Source organism: Hibiscus syriacus, unplaced genomic scaffold (assembly GCF_006381635.1).
Source record: "Hibiscus syriacus cultivar Baekdansim isolate YM2019G1 unplaced genomic scaffold, ASM638163v2 tig00112295_pilon, whole genome shotgun sequence".
Taxonomy (NCBI): Eukaryota; Viridiplantae; Streptophyta; class Magnoliopsida; order Malvales; family Malvaceae; genus Hibiscus; species Hibiscus syriacus.
In genome coordinates, this window is record NW_024063297.1 from 3,558 (window position 1) to 26,480 (window position 22,923).

General features: G+C 36.7%; 3 protein-coding genes and 1 long non-coding RNA gene across 4 annotated transcripts; 3 read left to right on the forward strand and 1 right to left on the reverse strand.

Annotated features, from left to right (window-relative positions):
* Positions 1-206: 206 nt before the first annotated feature.
* Positions 207-7,082, reverse strand: LOC120177678 (cytochrome c oxidase assembly factor 5-like). The gene is made up of 3 exons (XM_039183748.1): positions 6,926-7,082; positions 6,702-6,803; positions 207-310 (listed from the first exon to the last, which is right to left on the reverse strand). The coding sequence occupies exons 1-3, from the start codon at positions 6,992-6,994 to the stop codon at positions 269-271; spliced, it is 213 nt and encodes a 70-aa protein (XP_039039679.1). The 5' UTR covers positions 6,995-7,082; the 3' UTR covers positions 207-268.
* LOC120177679 lies at positions 3,464-5,252 on the forward strand. Its single transcript, XR_005521452.1, has 3 exons — positions 3,464-3,542; positions 3,793-3,836; positions 5,114-5,252. It is a non-coding gene; the product is annotated as an uncharacterized LOC120177679 (long non-coding RNA).
* LOC120177677 (actin-related protein 8-like) lies at positions 4,154-4,930 on the forward strand. Its single transcript, XM_039183747.1, has 2 exons — positions 4,154-4,419; positions 4,713-4,930. The coding sequence occupies exons 1-2, from the start codon at positions 4,332-4,334 to the stop codon at positions 4,913-4,915; spliced, it is 291 nt and encodes a 96-aa protein (XP_039039678.1). The 5' UTR covers positions 4,154-4,331; the 3' UTR covers positions 4,916-4,930.
* A 6,960-nt stretch (positions 7,083-14,042) lies between the features above and the next one.
* Positions 14,043-20,032, forward strand: LOC120177676. Its single transcript, XM_039183746.1, has 7 exons — positions 14,043-14,143; positions 14,340-14,394; positions 14,524-14,802; positions 15,049-15,082; positions 15,184-15,727; positions 15,856-17,389; positions 17,609-20,032. The coding sequence occupies exons 1-7, from the start codon at positions 14,043-14,045 to the stop codon at positions 20,030-20,032; spliced, it is 4,971 nt and encodes a 1,656-aa protein (XP_039039677.1).
* Positions 20,033-22,923: the final 2,891 nt, after the last annotated feature.

Consider the following 22,923-nt stretch of genomic DNA (forward strand, 5'->3'; position numbering starts at 1 on the left):
GGAATAAATAAAGCGCTCGTATCCAACACTAATCCGAATCCGGCTTAGAATTACCATGTAAGAGTTTGAACTAATTCTGCTAGAGCCTACGCTTTAGAATACCAGTATGGTTGGGAATGTACCTCATCTTAAGCTAAGCTAGGAAGCCAGATTATGGTAAGCAAAGGGGAACTAGAAAATAAAACATGTGAAAATCGTCCAACGGTTTTGTCGTTATCATAAAGTGATATGGCAGATGCGGTCGCGAATTTGATGATCCCCCATTCACTTAGTAGCCCTTGTTTCCACGGATCCCAGCTCTCATGTCAACCTGGAACGGAACAGAAACGAAATAGACGTATAACACATTAGTAGTATATCGCAGAGTCTTCAACTCTAGACATAGTCGAGATAGATTATTCACCAAGATACCTAGCATTTTAATATAGTGTTTGTGTTTGTGTTAACGAACATAGAGTTTTAACAATCGAAGCTCCGATTTCATTTGAAAGTAGCCTCCTTTTTTTGTGTTGAAAACATACAAACATAACCTGCACTAATCGCCTTCGAAATGATAATCATTTTCTATTGATTATGGAACTGTTAAGCAATATAGCAAAGTGCAGCACAGAAATGTTGCAACAACGATGGAATTTGTGTATTCCTATTGCGAATTTGTGACCGTATATCTTCTTGTGTCTTAACCATGTGTAAGATTTATTTTCAGACCTGCCATTTTTCTCATTACTGTTAATAAAAACATTTTACGAGGATTGATCCTCCTTTACGAGGGACCAATCCTCCTTTAGGAAAGAACAATCTTAAAGGGCCGGCCGATCGCTCCGACTATAATTTGAAAGAACAATCTTAAGGGTCCATGAATATATGACAGTAAATATGAAAAACAGCATTTTGCAGCTCCACAAAGGAAGTATCAACCGAATAATTGCATCCAAAAGGGAAAAGCATTACTTTACTGGCCTTCTCTCAACAATTTTTTCCCTCCCGTTGTTCAAAAGAGATTCGGATTAAATGGTATCTGAAATTTTATTCATACCCAAGAAATAATATTTTTACAAAAAGAAGCATTTTACACATACAACATATACTCCTTGAGCCAAAATGAATTTGAAACCTGAATACATTGAATTGCTAAGGTAGAGTTATTAATTATTCCTTACATAAGGCCAGAAAGCGGTTTTAAACTGTACTTGAATCAGTCATATTCTACATATTGGCCTAAACTTATCATGTACAAGTAACAGAAGATATGATACAACACAAAAAATAACATAAACAGATCATAAATACATGAACATGTCCAATATACAAAACAATTGATTACAAGCTGAAAACCGAAGATATAACACCTTAAACACGATTGTGACATAAAGAAAACATAAGACACACCATATGGGTGTGAATATTCATTGATTATCAAGTCTGGAGCAAGATTGCAAATGAAATGTCTCTATTACTCGCAAGTTATTTGAGTTCGACTTGAAAAACTCAAATTTGGCTCATACTTTATCAAGCCAAGCTCAAGTTACTCGAAGTTATTGAATGAACAGAGTTCAATTATCTTAACATCCATGTCAAGTAACTTGCTAGCCTAATTAAGTGATATTTTTTGTTTAATGTATACACTATAGCAAAATGTTCTTTAGCGGCGTTTTTAGAGTAAACGCCACTAAATTTAAACATATAGTGGCGTTTACTTCCAAACGCCACAAAATAGTAACTTTAGCGGCTTTTATACAAACGCTGCAATAGGGTTAACTTATACAGGTGTTTTTCAATAAACACCGCAATAAAATAGAACTTTAGCGGCGTTTATACAAACGCCGTAATAGTTTACCTATAGTGGTTTTTTTTCAATAAACGCCGCAATTGCTTGAATTTATACGAAATGCTATAATAATTAAATGAAAATATTTTAAATTAGGTATTAAATGCGTAATTTATCCTAATTAAAATATCGATTAATTATGGCATTAATTCAATTAGAATTTTAATAATGATATATTTTAAATGTAATTTATGAGGTGAATTTAAAAATTTACTTTTAGAGTCATCATAATATAATAGAAAAAAATGAATTGTTTATAAATTTCTATTAATAGAAAAAATTAGTAAATATTTCTTATCAGTAAGTGAATAATTAATAATTATTATTTTAATCAAATTAAAAATTATTATTTAAGGGAATGGTTTTTCTACAATTAAATAATTGTTTAGATAATAATCATAAGTTGAATTAGGTTATAACAGACCGCCCTTTGCCGCGACCTCTCCCAAATATCAGATCAAAAAGAGGGGGGAAAACTCTTTTTGGTTCAACTATGGCGGCATCGTCGTCTTCGGATACTTCTTATTGTTCCACGGATTCCTTGTCCGATTCGTCATCCTCACGGGCCAAAAAACGCCGTCATCGCAGTCACCGACGCGAAAGAGACAGAGATTCTCTCAAAATCCGAAAGAAAAACCGTTTGATTGGTAAACGGCGTCGTAGGAAGCATCGCCGCCACTCTTCCGATTCTTACTCTTCGTCTGACACCGATTCCTCCAGGTAAAAAGAAATTGTTTCTTTTGTTAACTAATTGATGTTTAAGATTAGCTGTTAGGCGAATAAATTAAGATTTTATTAAATCTGGAATTTTCGTTGGAAGTATTCTTCAATGAAACGTTATCATGGATTTTTCAATTTTTATGTTACTATTGTAATGTATATTTTAATATTGTTCCAACTTTAATTCTTTGCTGGTTTAAATAAGATTGGGTTGTAATGATATAATCCGGGATGAAAGCTTCAAAATGAATCAAAATTATAGCTTATGATGTATATCTAGCGAGCTCGTTGCTTATGCCTTCGATAAGTTTTGTTTATAGTACAATGAGTTGATTTGTATTATCATACATTTTATACAAATGGAAGTTGATGTATGTATTGCAGTAACTACTTAACATAAGGAAATGCAAAATTGTGTCTTCTGAAGCTTAAATGCATGATCAGACTTCTTGCTTTTTGGCTCTGAATAGTTGATAAATGAGCAAGAACAATTTCCCTTCATCAATGTTCTTTTTCTTTTTATTGTTTTTGTTCTCATACTTTTATGTGTTACATGGAAGGTGTAGAAATTACATAAAACTATTTGGTTATTTAGAATTTTACAGACTAGTAACCTTAACATGGAAACTTGGTCAATGAGTTCCCTAACATTTATGACGGCTAAATTGTTGTAGGGGTAACAATTCATCGGACAGTGAGCATGAGTCCAGCCATTCAAAGAGGCACAAGAAAAGTGACAGGCAAAAGATGGTTAAGTTTTGGTTCTACCCTCAGTTAGCTCTGGCATGGCTACTACATCAAGGGGAAGACATCATTCCGATCCCAGGTAAGTTCGGAAACCTATGTTATTTGAATTCAAGTGCGGTGATGGATACGGGTTTGGAATCGTGTTTTTACAGCTACAAGATGATTGAAAGAAATCTGTGATGCTGTGCCAGTTGAAGAAGTTGGTGGCGGCAGAGAGTATGATGTTTTTGCTGATTATTGCTATAAGGTGGCAAAAACATCCAACTTACCTTTTACATTTTTGGGGTTGAATTTCGGTGGCTAAGTTTCTTAATTGGTGTTTGGCTTCAATTTGAACTGTCTTACCAGTGATTATTTGGGCCTTAGAAGCTAGCTGTATCTAGGATAGTTTGTAAATCTTATGCAACATTGACAGTGGCAAAGTATTAAATAATTTCTCTAGAAAGTTTATGAGCTCTGATTGTTGTCATAATTAATTATTAACCCCTTTTACGGAGGGATTACAATGGTTTTGCACAGAGCATAAATTAAGTTATCGAAGGTACAGTTCTATTTTCTTTCATGAACATTTTTGCCAGTTTCTTCACTTTCAGTTTAGAAAGATAGTCTGATTATCAGCTTCGAATAAAACTGATAATTATGTAGCTTTCAAGGTGCGCATCTTTATTTATCAGCTTCGATTTCCCCCTTTCAAGGTGCGCCTAAGTTTGGTTGATGAACAAAATCATGAACATATGTTTCTGAATTTGTAATGTGTAATGTGTCATCTCTTAGAGTTTTACATTTAGCGATCTTGTCATCTCTTAGACTTCGACATTTTTTTGCGACAAGAAATAGTCGAAGGAAGGAGAAAAAGAAACATGATTGTTTACAATGCTTATACCCTCTCAAAACTCATGCACGGTTCAAGTTGGATGAACCTTAAATCTTTCCACTGCTTTAAGTGTTTTTCCCCCATATTTGTCACATGTGGAGAAGTAGCATCCTCTCCAACTCACTCTTCAAAGACAGATTCTTTTAGTATTCCTTCTTAATTATGCATGGAACTTTAGCTCTCTTTGCAGCAAGACGAACATCTGGAATTGTTGTTAACATTGGTTTCCAAGTTACATCTGTTGTTCCAAGTATGTACTTGATTTCTCGAGTTGTTTTTGCATGTGATTGATAATTAACATTAATGGTGATTTATTATTATTATTATTATTATTATTATTATTATTATTATTATTATTTTCTGATGTCCTGTGTATGTCTATCTCCTTAATCGTTTTTTTTTCTTTCGTGTTAAAAAGGGAATTAAAAGAACTGGTTATTGTGACTTTTTCAGTCTAATGCGTATTTTACTATGTCCGCTTTCTCCATTTTTCTGTAATATCTGAATGCTGGATTTGTATTGGTTACTCTGCGTGTTTTATAGTTTTAAATGGGAAGGTTATGCATAAGGTGGGTGTTGAAGTTATTGGACTGGGAGCATTGAAACTAACAGGATACCTCAGGGAATTCTTGCAGCAGAACAACATTACCTTTGAATTGTTGTACACTGTGCGGACACTGAAAGATGTATGCTGTAATCCTCTGCAACTTGGGGTTAATGCTATTTCCTTTATATGGTTTGAGTAGTGTCAAAGGTGTTTAAAATTGATAAATTTACTTTGGTGTTTTTGCTCCCTTTTTGAATCAATGCCTCGTTGACCTTTGGAGCCTCCAGACCTTCACTCTGATGTTCATGCAAGATCATTTACCTTTGCTTTCTTGCTGTAAATTGGCAACATGTTCATTCAATTTTCTTGATACTCTTTTTGTATGATTAAAATACAGAATTTATGCTACGTTGCTATTGATTATAAAACCAAACCGTCAAAAGATACTCGAGCATCACTGGAGGCTCCAACTGTGGGCCGGTTTACTATGTCAAAGGAACACTTTCAAATTGGAGAGATCTTATTCCAGCCTGTATTGCAGGAGTGTAAGTATGTAAATAGTAGCTTCAATAAAATTGTCTCTCAAGTCTGTAAAGAAAATGTAGAATGTTTATGAAGTATCTAAAGGTTTTACAAGTGATGTTATTGTTCTAGAGAACAATTCCAAAGTACATTACATTTAATTTTAATGTTTATAAATTTTAATTTATTTTGTTACTAAAATTTATGGTTGTTATTTATATAAAGTTACATGATATTAAATTTAGGTGATGTAGAGAAGAAATGAAATATGCAAAATATTAATTAATCTTAGGAAAACAAATGCTAATTAGCGGCGTTTGTATCAAAATATGCCGTTATAGATATAACTTTTTGCGGCGTTTGTATAAAAAAATGCCGCTATAGATTTGACCTTTTGCGGTTTTTGTATTTAAAACGTCGCTATAGATCTGATCTTTTGCGGTGTTTGTTCCAAAAACATCGCTATAGGTCTGACCTTTTGCGGTGTTTGTATCCAAAAACATCGCTATAGATTTGACCTTTTGCGGCGCTATAGATCTTGACCTTTAGCGGCGTTTGTATCCAAAAATGTCGGTATAAATCTAATCTTTTGCGGCATTTGTTTCAAAACCGCAGCTATAAATCTTGACTTTTTGCGGCGTTTTTATTTTAGAAACGCCTCTAACATTAGCGGCGTTGGTATAGTTGACGGTTCTTGCGGCGTTTTTACTATCGCCGCAAGTGCTTTTAGCGGTGCTTAAAAACGCTGCTAAAACTCTATTTTTGTTGTAGCCTTTATTATTCTTAACTAATAGGGTAAAGTACACATATAGTCACTCAATTATAGGGTGTTACTTTGTTGAGTCCTCAATTATTAAAAGTTATAAAATAATTTTTTGACTATTCATATATTTTAAATTTGCCTTTTCCATTAAAAAATTGATAATTATCTGAACTACACGTTAACATGCTGATTAAGATATGACAAAATCATATTTTAATGACATCTATTAGCACTATTAGTGTCTATACTTTTCAGTTTTGGCCCTGCCGATAGTACCTAAACTATCAGTTTTGATTTATTTTAATGTATAAGCTTTCAATTTTTTCAAAATCATACCTAACATAGTTTTCATTTCATTTTAGTATCCACCGTTAACAACTTAACGCGTTTAAACTATTAGTTTTGATCCGTTTTAATATTTAAACTTTCATTTTTTCAAGTACTAAAATGAAATAAAAACCAATGTTTTTAATAATAGATACTAAAATGAAACAAAAATTAAACTTTAGGTATGATTTTAAAAAATGAAATAAAACATACTAAAACTGATAATTTAAGTACTGAACGTGGAATGCACCCTTAGAATTAAAACCTCCACCATTATCAACTCTATGACTAAAACCCTATCACCATGATAATAAAGAAAAAAATATTCAACAATATAATGGACATGAAAAAGAAAGAAGCAGAATCAGCGTGCCAGTCCTCTTTTGCAATTGAAATAAGTTTCTCTGAGTCCAACACATTCGCTTGGTATAGAAGGGTTATTTTCTCCAGCGCATCCCTGAATGAACTTCTCAACCTAATTAAACCCCAAATTCGGAAATTCAGTAATATTCTATGATTTCATGTCTGGGCATTAAATCTGGAAATCAAGGAGGAAAAAACAAAGAGGGCAGATGAGAAAGGGGAAAAAAAGAATACCCTAACACAATCTGATTCACTTAGACACTTTATCTGTTCCATGGCCAAACCTTTGCAAGATTTTGACATTTTTCAATTTCGCAGCAATTATTTTTTTTAAAGAAAAAGTATTTTTGTCTTCAAATCGAACCAAGATGAAGAACGCGATCAAGTTTATCTGATTGATTACACGGTTTTACCTTCTATCTTTTTAATTTGTTTAATATTCCGTGTGCCCTGAAATATAGCTTAATTCTATTTGTGTTCGTATATCTAACAAATTATATTAGATATTTAATCATTCAACTATTATTTTGGTTCTGTTTTAATCACACTTAATACTGTTCTTGTTAATGGTTTTCTGATAGATAAATTCAAAATATTTAGGGGCTAAGACATGAGTGTCTGTTCTCGGGCGTTTTTACCGAAAAATTACCGGTGACCGGTATATTTACCGATCTAACATCGGTCAGATTATATTTCCCGATCTAACACCCGTAGCAGTAAAGAGCACTCCTTGCCCCGTGCTATATGCTGATTTGGCGTCACATTGAGTATAGCGCGCCTCCTGTACTGCGCTATACGCTGACATGGCTTACATGTGGGTATAGCGCGCCCCCTGTTCCGCGCTATAGCTGTTTATCTGACACGTGGGGTATAGCGCGGTACAGGGGGCACGCTATACCTTTAATTACCCCCCAACCTTCCCTATAAATACCCCTCGTCCATTACTTTCATCATACCATATTCTCTCAAATTCTCTCAAATACTCTCTCAGTTTAAGGTATATTTTATAATATTTTTAATATTATGTATTTAATTTATTTAAGCATTTTACTTTTATTTATTATTTTACTAATATAATTTTTTTGTATATATATATAATGGAAGGCGGTCTATTTCGCTTGGATGAAAATCATATATCTCGACACTTTGTTGATACAGTAACATTTTAATGTTTTAATTTAATTTAAATTATTTGTAATAATTTGTTGATTTATTTAATGCATGATTATTAGATTAAGAATTAATTTGTGTAATTATTATTTTTTAGGAGAAGGACCGTGTATTAGATCCTTTTATTAGGAATCTTAAGTTAGTGATACTTAGCCGTGTCTTGCCGTATTTAGTAGAGGCTGTATTTGGTTACATAGGTAGATATCAGGGTCACTGTAAGATAGAACCAGACCGTATTTCTGCCTTAGTAGAGCGGTGGAGGCCGGAGACCCACACATTTCATCTTCCGTGCGGAGAGTGCATGATTACACTTGAGGATGTTGCTATGCACCTAGGGCTTCCGGTGGATGGAGATGTGATAGCATAGATCTCGCAGGGTTCCTGGACTACTTTGTGTTGGGATAATCTAGGACGTGTCCCGAAAAAATTTATCGGAGGTAGGATACCGTTAAATTGGTTAGATGCCAATTTTCGGGAGTTGAGCGCAGACGCCTCTGAGGATGAAGTTAAGATGTATGCACGGGCATGAATACTGCAGTTGATAGGAGGGTTGTTGATGCCGGACAAATCGCGCAACCTAGTTCACTGCATGTGGTTGCGACATCTTAGCGACTTTCATCTGGCTGGATCATTCAGTTGGGGCTCGGCAGTTTTGGCTTTGTTGTACAGGGAGATGTGTGGAGCCACTGACTACAGGCGTAATGCTATCGGTGGATGTCTCCTGCTGCTGCAGTCTTGGGCATGGTATCGATTTCCCTTTTTATGTCCCGTTGTGAAGAACCCATTCGTATTTCCACTACTTCTGAGGTAATTATAAAGCTGATTTTGTATATTAATAATTTTATACAGCGTATAATAATTTTTTTTCCTTGAATAGGTGGTCTACTGATAGGAAAAATCATCAGGAGCTACCTGATGATTTAGAAAAAATTAGGGTGTTAATCGATCAGAAGGCTGGCACACATGTATGAAATTTAATGTTTAAAAATCAATTTTAGATTATAGTTATATAATTAGATTATTATTTTGATAAAAAATTATATAATATTTGTTTTAGTTTGAGTGGGTGCCATATTGTACTGATGATGTGAGGGCAGTGATCCCACCTGAGTTGAGGGGCCCATCAGATGTTAGGATGGCGATGGTCCCTCTGATCTGTTATGCGACCGTCGAGTGGCATTCTACTGATCGCGTGCTCCGCCAGTTTGGTTTTTTTTCAACCAATTCCAGAAGCACCTCGCAATATGGACGAGTTGCATAGCTTAGATAGACGCGACAAGACAGATACAGATTGGCTAGTGAGGCATCATGAGTGAGTCGTGTTGTGGGAGGATCGACATCGATGCCTTCCCCGTAGAGAGCCCATTTTTGATGACCTCTTGATGTTTGCTGACGGTTATTATGAGTGGTTCAACAGTAATGGGAAACCATTTATGCTTCTCGAGGATGCAAGAGGGCAGACCTTTCCGCGACGTTGACAGAGACGTTCACCGACACAGCACCATCGTCCCCTGACTCATGGACGGAGAGCATGTGCTTCCAGTTCATCCTCAGCTGCACCAGCAGGACCTTCACAGCAGCCACCGTAGCCATTTATGATGCCGCATCCATATATGATGCCGCCACTACCACCGTCACAGATGACCCCTCCTAGAGGCTATTATGGGTCTATGTTTGCAAATCTGACTTGGGGTTCATATGCTAGATATCTGGCGGGTTCAGCCTCATCACCCATGGCCACAACACATACACCTCCTGTACAGTTTTCACACTCAGCGATGTGTGGGTTTTATGAGTTTTCCCAGTTTTCGCAGGCCGGTGGGATAGTCAGTCATACACTTCCAGGGTCCTTATTTTATGGAGGTGCTTCATCGTCATCAGCTCCTCATCAACCTGATGTACCTGCTCAGGACGACGACGACGATGATGACAGCGAGGAGTCAGAACCAGTGATACGAATAAATCCTCCTCGAGACTGACAGCCACCGCCCTGCGGAACACATTCGCGACGCATGCATCGATAGATTTTTTTTATTATATTTGTATTTACATTATTTTGTTAAATTGTAAGTTTTTATTATTTCTCATTTAATACTTACTTTATTTTGTTAAATTTGTTGGACTTTTTTTTAATGTATTTCAGTTAATTTCGTTTATTGCCATTTAATATCAGTTATTGTAATTTGGTTATCATTTACCATTTAATTCTTATTGTAAGTTTGTTGTATTTAAATACCAAATTGTTATTAGTTTGATAAAATTTAATGATAATCTTTATAAGCGATTATCGAATGACATTAACTTGAAGCAAATGCAAATTAAAGTACAAGAATTATTATTTGATAAACAAATACATCATTTCCTCATCAATTGTTACTTGATGACAACAGAAGTGGACATGTTTTTCTAGTGTGTCATGGGTTTCTACAATGGCCACATCTTCTGTCTTGTCAAGATCTTTCTCGAATATCCATATAGCAATGAATTCGATTGGATTTTGGACGACCACGCTCCCTCAATAAACTCGGATTTGGTATAATCAGAAGCCAATCTTGAACCTCATCAGGGTCTTTGTCATTATCTATGGGGGGAAACTCAAATTCGTATACCTTAAAAACTTCAGATAGTAGGTATACAGGATCCACAAAATGATTATAGTCTTGACGTGTATGCGAGCAAGATGCTATCACATGAGAGCATGGATACTTCAGAGATTGAAAAAACCCGCAGTTGCACGTTCTGTCCCTTAGATTTACTCTTAACGAAACAGCTTCAATCCTTTGAAGAGGTCGCAGTAACTCTGTGACACGAAACATTTCATGCCTTCTAGAGAAGCTTGTTACATACATTCCATTTGATGTAGCAATTTTTTTTCTGTAGATCTGCAACTAATCTAGGGTGATAGACATGACCGCCTTGCATCCAGGTTTGAGCTTGTCCCCCGAGCTTCGCAAAAAGCGCCCCCAAACAAAAATATATAGTTTTTACCAAAGCCACTACAGGTAAGTGACGTGCACCCTTTAAGGTTGAATTGATTGCCTCAGCCAAGTTGGTCGTCATGTGTCCATATCGATATCCACCATCATATGCGTTCGTCCACATTTCTTTATCGATGAGGCTGATGTAATCGTATCCTTCCTCGTTCTTCTCCCGCAAATCTTGAAGCATTGATTCAAACGTTCGAGGAAGTAGTTCGTAACCTGATCAAAAAATGTATAACTTACTAACTTGCTTTCTTTGCAAAATTAAAACGATTGAAAGAAAACAAACTACATCAGTTTCACTTACCCATGCGCACAATTAATTGACGCTCATCATTCTTCTTGTACCTTCCATGATAGTTCGCAGCAATGTGTCAGAGACAATACCTATGTTGGACAAAGGGTGGTTGCCACATTGGACCCAAAGAATCCATTGCTGCTTTGATCCCAACTCCTTGATCTGAAATGACACAGATGTTTTCTCTCGTGATAACATGTGCACGTAAATTTCGGAGGAAAAAAGCCCAAGAATCTGTATCTTCTCCTTCAACAAGAGCAAAAGCAACTGGAAGAATGTTGCGATTACTATCTTGGACAACTGCCAATAATAAAACTTGCTTGTATTTTCCATACAAGAAAGTCCCGTCGATCTGGACCACAGGCTTGCAGTATTTGGTAGCATTAACGCTTTGTGGGTAACTCCAAAAAACCCGGTAGAATTGGCTTCGATCGTGAATAACTCGATCATTATGGTATGCATAGGAGCTTTTGAAGTCCACAATTGTCCTAGGATTCAACGTCTGCACCAGCCTAAACCAACCTGGAAGTTCGTTGTAAGATGCATCCCATTCGCCATGAAGTTTGACAATGGCATTTTGTTTTGCCAACCAAGCTTTTTTATAGGAGACAGTGTACCCATACTGCGATTATATAGCTGAAATCAACACAGCAACAACTATATGAGAGCTTGCTTTTACCATGGACATGATGGCTTGACATATCATTTCAGAGTTCAAGTTGGGATGATCTTGGTTGACCCCTCCAGCACAACATGTGTGAGGACCGTTGTATATTGTTAGTTCCAATATGTTATTTTTCCTCTTCATTTTTGATACACGAACCATCCAATTGCATCCGTTTTCGCATCGGACACAATAGCATACATATTTTACGGTCGTCGATCGATTGACTCTGAACTGAACAGAATTACGGATATTGTAATTTTTTATAGCCATCACCGCTTCTTCTTTGCTTAAAAACTCCATGCCTAAATATAACTCACCATTATTTATTGATGAGTAATATCCATAGTCACCGAGATGAGGCATATCTGCAAATTCTGGCCCGTACATTGCACCATAATCAGCTTAATACATGTGTGCAGGAGGGTCAGTTTGTACCACATTTCCTGGAACTTCATCATCATCGGAGTTGAATTGCGGTGATTCTGGGTGAATGAATAGTCCAGTCTCAGCACCATCCGCAGTAGCCTCACGAAGCGGTTCTTCTGGTGGAGATGATGGTTCCTCCATGCTCTCCATATTTAGGTCGAAGAACCTACTACTTGCACGCCTTCCCCTTGAACTGGAAGGCATATCGACATTGAAGTCGAAAAAGCTCGAAGTCGAATACCTCCCCTTGGAGCTTGAAGCCATCGTGTCAAATGGAAACTGCACATATGGTTGCGTCGATGGCATCTCCATATTGTCAAAGAAATTTGCAGATGAATGCCTTCCCCTTGAACTGGACGCGGTGTTGCCATACGGATTGTTCGTGGACCCACCTTGGTACATATCGTAAGGAGTTGCGGATGAATGTCTCCCCATTATGGCATTAAAATCATTACACATTACTGTAGTTGGGCTGTCAACTTGATCAACTTGTTCAGCCAGCCCATAGTGGGAGCTTAATGATTGACCCCGAACAACACACACTTGAACAAAATGTGCATACATCTCAATAGCGGCGTCTGAATAATTACTTTGAGCTTCAACCATCATTTGAACATCATCATTGTTCGAAAGTTCGAACGCTATATAAGTTAATGGCAACAATGATGTTGGAAATCTGTACTACAACGACGACATTCTTCTACTACTTCCAACATGAATCTTCCTCGAAATCTTCGTTATTAGCTCCTCAAGAGTTATGTTTCTCTTGAATGATATTTTAACACGCTCATTTGATACGAAAACAACGCCAGTTTCATCTTCTCGAATTTCACCATCATAATAAACAATAGCTGAAAGTCACGCCATTCTTTGAGTTTAAAAGTGCGACAATATTATATCTGCAAAAAAACAATAACTAAAACAAACCTGATTAAATAAATTATATATGAACGAAAATATAACACAATAAATTTTTTAAACATCAACGTAAATAATTTAAATAATATAATTTTATATTATTACCTGCACTGCAAAACTATTTTGACATATGCTCCTGCTTTTCAAAAAAATAATTGAAAATAATTAGTATAATATTTTTTTTAAATAATCATAATAAACGATAAGTATAATAAACAAAATTATAACAAAATTTATAACAAAAAATCGCACGAACTTCTAAATCAAATATGAGAAAATTACCAGAATTATTACTCGTTGACAGAATTGTTGTATTAATTTATAAGTTGAGAGGAGAGATGTGAGAAACTTAACCAGGAGTGAAGGGTATTTATAACCATATAAGGCACGGTACCTGCACCGCGCTATATGTAATTATTCAAATAAAAAGTATAGCGCGGATCAGAGTCCGCGCTAAATATAATTCGTACCAAGGTATAGCGCTGAGCAGGGGCGGCGCTATACCCACGTGTAAGTCATGTCAGCGTATAGCGCGGTACAGGGGGCGCACTATACCCCACGTGGTGCCAAATCAGTATATAACGTGGGGCAGGGAGCACGCTTTACTGCTACGGGTGTTAGATCGGTAAAGATAATCTGACCGGTGTTAGATCGATAAATATACCAGCCACCGATGATTTTTCGGGAAAAACGCCCCTTTCTCGCTGCTCCTTTTTAATATTATTGGGGAGTCTCTGAACTTATTGTTGAGTAAGGCTCGTTCTACTGATCTGTTCTCCAAGGTGAGGTTGATTCCGCTAACAATTTTATTTTCATTTTTCATCTTCAGTGCACCAATAACTTAATTATCTTATTCGAGGCTACGAAAAATCAACTTTGTGACATCAAGCGATGCTAAGGGTCTTTGAAATTGCTTCAGGGCTGAAAGTGAATATGAAAGAAAACAGATTGTATGGTATTAATGTTAACTACTGTGGTAGGTTGTCAGTTGGGTTCTTTTCCTTCAGAATATCTGAGATTACTACTTGGGGACAAAATAATTTCTCTTGTTCTCTGGGAATCAAACATTGATAAATTTAATCAGATTCTAGAAAGATGGAAGTCAACTTCTCTGTCTTTTATTGGGAGATTAACTCTGATTAACTCTGTCCTATCCAACTTCCCGACTTATTTCCTCTCTATATTTAGGTTGCCTTCCTCCATCCTTAATCGCATCAACTCTCTAATGGCAGCTTTTTGTGAGGTAATGCTGCTGATAAGAATAAAACTCCTTAGAAAATGGTTGTGGCATTTCGGGAATGAAGAGGGAATCTATGAAAACAAGTTGTAATTTGCGGGAATAATCTCTCCCTCTGTTATTCTCCCACCCAAGAGATGTCAAGGGTCTGTCACAGTTGGAAGAGAAGAACATGGAAACGAAGAGGAAAACGGTGAAGTAGGGAGTGAGATGCGAAGGAGAAATGAAAAAGGGGAATTAGGGATTGAAGGGCGAGAGGAAAATGAGATTGGGGAATTAGGGATTATGGCAATTGAAGGGCCATGGATGTTACCTGATGAAGTGGAGCCGCACGTGACCAGTTCAAGCAATGGGGGAGCAGGCCAGAAAAGGATCCAAGAGGAGTCAACAGCCCAGTCAACCCAAATGGAGAAGGTTTAGCCCACGTGTTCATTCTAATAGCCTGTAAAGAAGAGAATCTAATATTGTTATAATCTGTTATAAGGACAGTCAGCTGGAATCCTTTCAAAAGACTGAATTAGCCCTGTAACTAAATAAAATATGCTGTATTGAGAAGAGGAACGATTTATGAAAGAAATGCATGAACTTTTTCTGTAAACTCTCTCAACTTCTCTTCTGAAATCCCTTTCTTCTTCGCTATTTCTTCTCTAATATACCTAGATCGTCACAATTGGTATCGAGAGCCTCGGTTCTGGCAAGTAATCAGGAGCATGACAAAGAAAAATCAGAATATGGAAGCTGATTTATCTGGGTTGCAAAAGCAGATGGAGGAGCTAACAGCCTTGGTGAAATAAGGTCGTGATGAGACTAATCCACCGAAATGGTGGGAGACTCAAGAAAACAGGATTGCTGCACTAGAGGCAAGAATATCCACTAATCAAGGTTATGTGGAGGAGCTGTTGAAAATTTTAACGGGCAGAAATGGGGAACAAGAACAGTCTGCAGGTGATCAGGTAAACACTCCTAATAACTCTAAGGATGGGGAGAAAAATCCTGTGTTAGTGACTGTAGTGAAGGATAAATCCATATTCACTTATAAAACCAATGAACAGGGTATACTAAAAGATAAGCCTGATGCTTGTTTCAACCCTAAGAACAGTAGTAGACCTGAGAATCAAATGGGGGAAAATAGTAACAATAGACCTATTATGATTGGAATGGAAGCTGAAAACAGGGGACCAGGGGGTTCTTTTAGCAGTTATGGGTCGATGTGGCATAGACCTAAAATCGATTTACCATTCTTTGAAGGAATCAATCCTAGAGGGTGGCTTCAAAAATGTCTCAAATATTTTTCTATATGTAATGTTCCTACAGAGCAGAGAGTAGAAGTAGCCACTATGTACTTGACTGGAAAAGCAGAAGTTTGGTTTGATGGATATATTATGCAGAAACACCATGTAACATGGCATGAATTTGAAGCAGATCTTTGTCATAGATTTAGTGACAAGACTTTTTCTGATATTGTAGAGGAATTACTAAGCTGACTCAGAAAGGGACTGTTGAGGCTTATCAGGAAAAATTTGAAGAGCTACAACCTTATATGTTATTACAAAATCCTACATTACATGAGGATTTCTTTGTGTCATTGTTTATCAGTGGACTAAGGGAGGATATTAAACATAGGGTGAAGGCTCTAGATCCTAAAAATTTGCCTGAAGCATACAAACAAGCCAAACTTTATGAATTATCTGTTGATTATGAAAATAGAAGAACGAGGCCTTCTTTTAAAAACCCACCCTACCCAAACCCCATTGTTACTTTTAAATCAGTTTCTATGCCATCAATTACCAAAAACACATCAGTTTCTAATCCTAAACAGAGTCTTATGGATTATAGAAGACAAAACAATCTTTGCTTCAAGTGTGGGGAGAAGTTTCTTCTAGGGCATCAATGTAAGTCAAGGAATTTAAATTTGATGATTGAGGAAGAGTCTGCTGTTCCTACAGATAATGTTATTATGGAATCAGATCAGCAATTGATGCAGGAAGAAGAGGCTCTAGAAATCTCGATGAATGCTATTACTGGTTGTATTAGCCATAATACATTAAGGATTCAAGGAGCCATTAAAGGTAGACCAATTAGTATTTTAATTGACAGTGGAAGTACTCATAGTTTTTTAACTCCACAGTGGACTGATGCTGGTATACAGGTAATTACACCATATCCTTTGGCAATCACAGTAGCCAATGGACAGAAACTTTATAGTTCAGCAAGATGTAATCAGGTGGAGTGGCAGATGCAAGGGCAATCTTTTGTTCATGATTTCAGACTCCTAAAGTTAGGTGGCAGTGATATGGTGTTGGGGGTGGATTGGATGAAATTATTTAGCCCTATTTTGATGGACTTTAATCAAATGACATTGAGTTTTCAACATCAAGGGGAGAATATTATTATACAGGGACAACAACCATCTAATTTTTTGCAGCAAATTTCTGGAGCTACATTATTGAAAATGACAGCATCAGATTCTCCTATTTTGGGTCATGTGGTTTTGTTGACTATGTCTACAGATTCAAAACCTGTTCCACCAGCTATTCAACCTCTTTTACAGAGATATCAGTCTATTTTTGAAGAACCTACTGGGTTACCACCTACAAGGACTCATGACCATGCTATTCCACTTAAGCCTGACTCTACTCCTATCAATTTGAGACCTTACAGATTTCCACACAATCAGAAAGATGAGGTGGAAAAACAGATTTCTAGTATGCTTTCAGCCTCTATTATTCAGCCTAGTAGGAGTCCATTTGCTTCTCCATGCCTTCTTATCAAAAAGAAGGATGGTACTTGGAGGTTTTGTGTGGATTACAGGAAATTAAATAGCATGACTGTAAAGGATAAATTTCCTATACCTGTGGTTGAAGACCTATTAGATGAACTGCATGGAGCAATTTATTTTTCCAAGATTGATCTCAGATCTGGTTATTGGAAAATACGGATTAAGTCTGAGGACATATACAAGACAGCATTCAGAACTCATCAAGGACATTATGAGTTTAAGGTGATGCCTTTTGGACTTACTAATGCCCCTGCTACATTTCAAGCTTTGATGAATGAATTGTTTAGTTCATTTCTTAGAAAATTTGTCTTGGTATTTTTTGATGATATCTTAGTCTATAGTACTTCTATGAATGATCATGTTACTCATTTACGACTGGTTTTCGAAGTACTGCATCAGAATCAGCTGTTTGCCAAGCTGTCCAAATGTTTTTTTGGACAGAATCAGGTTGAATACTTGGGCCATATTATTTCAACTGTTGGAGTTTCTACTGATCCTAACAAAGTGGAAGCTATGAGGAATTGGCCAGTACCTAAGTCATTAAAGTCTCTGCGTGGATTTTTGGTATTAACAGGCTATTACAGAAGATTTATTAAAGATTATGGGTCAATTAGCAAACCTTTGACTCAGATGCTTAAGAAAGACAATTTTCAGTGGTCTGATGCAGCTTTGACTGCTTTTGAAGAATTAAAGAGGGCTATGTGTGTTGCTCCTGTTTTAGCCTTACCAGATTTTGGTAAGAGCTTTTATTTGGAAACAGATGCCAGTTCTGGTGGTATTGGGGCAGTTTTATCTCAAGAGGGCAGACCTATTGCCTATTTAAGTAAGGCTCTCAGTCCTAGACATGCAGCACTCTCTATTTATGAAAGAGGGTATCTTGCTATACTTCTAGCAGTTTCCAAGTGGAGGCATTATTTAGAGAGTAAATCCTTTGTGATTAAAACAGATCATGAGCCATTGAAATATCTATTAGAACAGAAGCTGACTACTGCTATTCAAAAGAAAGGATTGACCAAGTTATTGGGGCTAGATTACACTATTCAATACAGGAAAGGTAAATCAAATGTTGTTGCGGATGCCTTATCCAGACAGTGGGAAGATCAGGGTGACTGTTTTACTATGAACACTACAATGATTATTCCAGGTTGGGTTCATGAAGTGGAAGGGAGTTATAAGGATGATCCTATAGCTACTCAATGGATTTCTGTATTATCTGTTACTCCTAATGATGATCTGCAGTGGAAATTTTCAGGAGGTATCCTTAGATTTAAGGATAGAGTTTATATTGGGGAAGCTGGATCTCTTAGACTACAGATACTTCAGACACTACATGATTCTCCTTATGGTGGTCATTCTGGCAGTCAGGCTACCTATCAAAGGATCAGGTCTTACTTCTATTGGCCTAGATTGAAAGCTATGGTTGTTACTTATGTAAGAGCATGTGCAGTTTGTCAACAGACTAAGGTGGAACATGTGCCTAAACCAGGGTTATTACAGCCTTTACCTATTCCTCAACAGGCTTGGGAAGTTATTACTATGGACTTTATTGAGGGATTGCCTACATCTTTAAGAAAGAATTGTATTCTGGTGATAGTTGACAAGTTTACTAAATATAGCCACTTTATGGCATTAGCACACCCTTACACTGCTGCAGAGGTTGCCAAATTATACCTAGATTGTGTTTACAAGTTGCATGGTCAGCCTAAAATGGCCATTTCAGATAGGGACAAGACTTTCACTAGCCTCTTTTGGAGAGAGCTAATGAAACAGTTAGGAACGAAGGCTCTATTTAGCACTGCCTACTATCCTGAAACTGATGGACAGTTAGAAAGAGTAAACCAGTGCTTAGAACAGTATCTAAGGGGTCTCTGTTTTTTCCAACCAAAACAGTGGGCAAAGTGGTTGCCTCATGCTGAATGGTGGTATAATACTACCTACCATACTGCCCTTAAGTTAACACCTTTTGAAGTCCTATATGGCTACAAGCCACCTACTATGGTATGGCATACAGACAGTCCAGTACAAGGCATATCAGAGTTAATGCAGAATAGAGAAGAGATCAGGCAATTAGTCAAGTCTCAGTTAGAACAAGCAAGTAATCGAATGAAGCAAAAAGCAGATAAACATCGATCAGAGAGAAATTTTCAGGTTGGTGAATTAGTTTACCTGAAATTACAGCCCTACAGACAGACCTCTCTTGCCCTGCGAAAAAATTTAAAATTAGCAGCAAGATTTTATGGCCCTTATAAGGTTACTGAAAGAATTGGAAAAGTTGCTTATAAACTGGACTTACCTGAGACTTCCCGTCTCCATCCGGTTTTTCATGTTAGTTTATTGAAGAAACATATTGGGGCAACCGTATCGTCTTCAACAGATCCTCCTGTGATGGACGAAGTGGGTCAGTTCAAGATTGAACCAAGTCAGATTCTGGGCAGACGAATAGTTAAGAGACAAAACAAACCGATAACTCAACTATTGGTTCGTTGGACTAACCTGGATGCTACGAACGAAACATGGGAGGATTATTCTGTGCTCCGAGGCCAATTTCCGAGTTTTGATCCTTGGGGACAAGGATCTTCTCCAGCGGCGGGTATTGTCACAGTTGGAAGAGAAGAACATGGAAACGAAGAGGAAAACGGTGAAGTAGGGAGTGAGATGCGAAGGAGAAATGAAAAAGGGGAATTAGGGATTGAAGGGCGAGAGGAAAATGAGATTGGGGAATTAGGGATTATGGCAATTGAAGGGCCACAGATGTTACCTGATGAAGTGGAGCCGCACGTGACCAGTTCAAGCAATAGGGGAGCAGGCCAGAAAAGGATCCAAGAGGAGTCAACAGCCCAGTCAACCCAAATGGAGAAGGTTTAGCCCACGTGTTCATTCTAATAGCCTGCAAAGAAGAGAATCTAATATTGTTATAATCTGTTATAAGGACAGCCATCTGGCATCCTTTCAAAAGACTGAATTAGCCCTGTAACTAAATAAAATATGCTGTATTGAGAAGAGGAACGATTTATGAAAGAAATGCATGAACTTTTTCTGTAAACTCTCTCAACTTCTCTTCTGAACTCCCTTTCTTCTTCGCTATTTCTTCTCTAATATACCTAGATCGTCACATCAACTCTCTAATGGCATCAACTCTCTAATGGCAGCTTTTTGTGAGGTAATGCTGCCGATAAGAATAAAACTCCTTAGAAAATGGTTGTGGCATTTCGGGAATGAAGAGGGAATCTATGAAAACAAGTTGTAATTTGCGGGAATAATCTCTCCCTCTGTTATTCTCCCACCCCAAGAGATGTCAAGGGTCTCATTGTGGTCATGGAAAGATATAATGAACTCATTCTTTGCTCGGATGCTGTTGGATTATGTCTAAGGAATAATATGAAAATTTGTATTGGTAGTGGGAGATCGGTGGGTTTCTAGTTCGATGTTTGAATTGGCGACTTTCCCCTAAAGGAGACATTTCTGTAGATTTTTGCTTTGGCGATGAACAAAATGAGTTTTATCACTGAATTTGGAGTGAAAAATGCCTCATCTTGACAGTGGGACATAAAACGTAGACGCAAACTATTTGATTGGGAAATATGTCAATGGGAAGATCTTATTTCTCTGATTTCATGTTTCATTAGTTCTGAATCGGATAAAGATTAGGTGGTTTGTAGAGGCGTTAGTGAAGGGTCCTTCTCGGTGAAATCAATTTCTAAATTTCTAGGTCCCACAATAAACTCAAATTTTAATTGGAAAAAATGGTATGGCTTGGGTTAGCCTCTCCAAGAGTTGAAACGTCTGTTTGGAGGAGTTTTTTCGATGAGTCCTGGTGAAAGTCGAGCTTGCGAAAAGGGGTGTTAAAATATGTTTAATGATTTGTCTCCTCTGTGCTTTCAGTTTCAGAATCTGTTGAACATTTGATGTAATTCCGTCCACACTCCTCTAAGGATGAAGAGAATGGGTTGTCTTGATTATTTTCTGATCCAGGACGAACAGTAAGTGTTGTTCATGCAATGAAAATTTGGTCTGCAAAAAAAGACTGTTTAAGTTAAAAATGATATAAAGGTAATGAAATAAATAAAATAATGAAATGATAAGATGATCGAAATAAAAGTTGGATATGGAAGAAATAAATGAAGCCGATGATATGTTTGAATGACTTGAAGAAAATCCTTTGGTGGTGATGATGGTGCTCGACAACGGTGATAGAACTTGAAAATAATATCTCAAAGTTGTCAAGAAAGAAACTATGCTATAAAAAACATAACCTCAAACCTTATAAGACTTCTTTGAGGGATTGATAGGGAAACTGTGGCGGGTTAATCAACATTGCTCTTGTTGAAGAATCAAATCTAGAAAACTCTAGACTCGATGAAGAACAATGAGGAATGAATAGGGGAAGGTGGCGGCAACAAGTAACGTTCTTAGGGTTTCTTTTAGGTACTGAAAACAAGGTAAGAAACAAGATAAACAAAAGATAAAGAAATTGAAAATAAAGTAAGATAACCAAGAAATCAAAAGATCTCCCTTATTAAGGTGAACGATAAAGATGATTGATGGTGTGGATGAATATGTGAAAAATCGATGGATAATGTCCTATTGAGCCCTCCTAATCGCAATGAAAAGGCAAACACGATAATATGACTCTAACCAACCCTCCTAGTCGCGATGAAAAGTCAAATTGGAGTGTGAAGATTAATCTCCCTCACAAGAACTTGAAAGAACTCCAGGAGAAGAAGCTTCGAAGGCACAAGGCAATCAACACTTGCAAAAACGAACTCTCGTTGTATTATTAATCAAAGAAATCTGATTCACAAAGTTGAATGAAGCTTCCTTTATATAGGGGATGAGTTCTAAAGGTCTTAAATAACTAATGAATAAAATAATAACAAACTAAACATGTTTTAACTCTAATTTCTAATAAAATAATAATAACTAAAAATAATGTTTTAACTCATCCTTAATTCCTAATAAAATAATAAATATAATCCTAAAAGATAATGCATCATCCTCTATTAAATTATATTACAAATAATCAATATAAATATTCAAAATTCGTAATATTTACAAAATCACGTATTAATCTCGTATAGGAATTTCTGCATGCGCTATCTTCACTAAAAGGAATGTATCTTGAGTTACAGATATCTTCAATAAAAGCAATTCAAGAACCGTTGGAAAGATAAGAGACAGATGGTTGTATCTTAAGAAGATATGTTGACCAAATAAGATCAGGATCCCATTCAAAATGTCGTCTCAATTATGCTGTTGTTTTGGTCTTCTTTTCCAAGGCTTGGACGAGTGGATCATTTGGAAGAGTTATTACTTCTTCCTTTGATGTGAACCTTGTGATGCATGTATCATCTTCCCTTTATTCAAAAAGATTTGACATCGAATATGAAACATTAAAGGGAGAAACATTAGAATAGTTTGATAATTCATTCACATTATGCTTACAGAATATATATGCTTTGAATCTTCGAGACTTTGTTCTTCTAATAGGTTCGAGTAGAAACATTAGTTCAAAGATGCATGTATTATGGACCCTGGTGCATGTATCATTTCCCCACTCCTCAAAAGGTATGTCCTCAAATATGAAAATCCAAAAGAAAGAGAATTAGATGTGTTGAAAGAAAAACTTGTGAAACATTTACCAGGATCAATGTGATGTGTCTTTATGCGTTTTAGTCTAGGTTTCTTCTTTGTAGAAACTGATTTCTTGTAGTCTTGGAATCCTCTTTTGCATACAAGTCTTGTAATATGATGTTTAG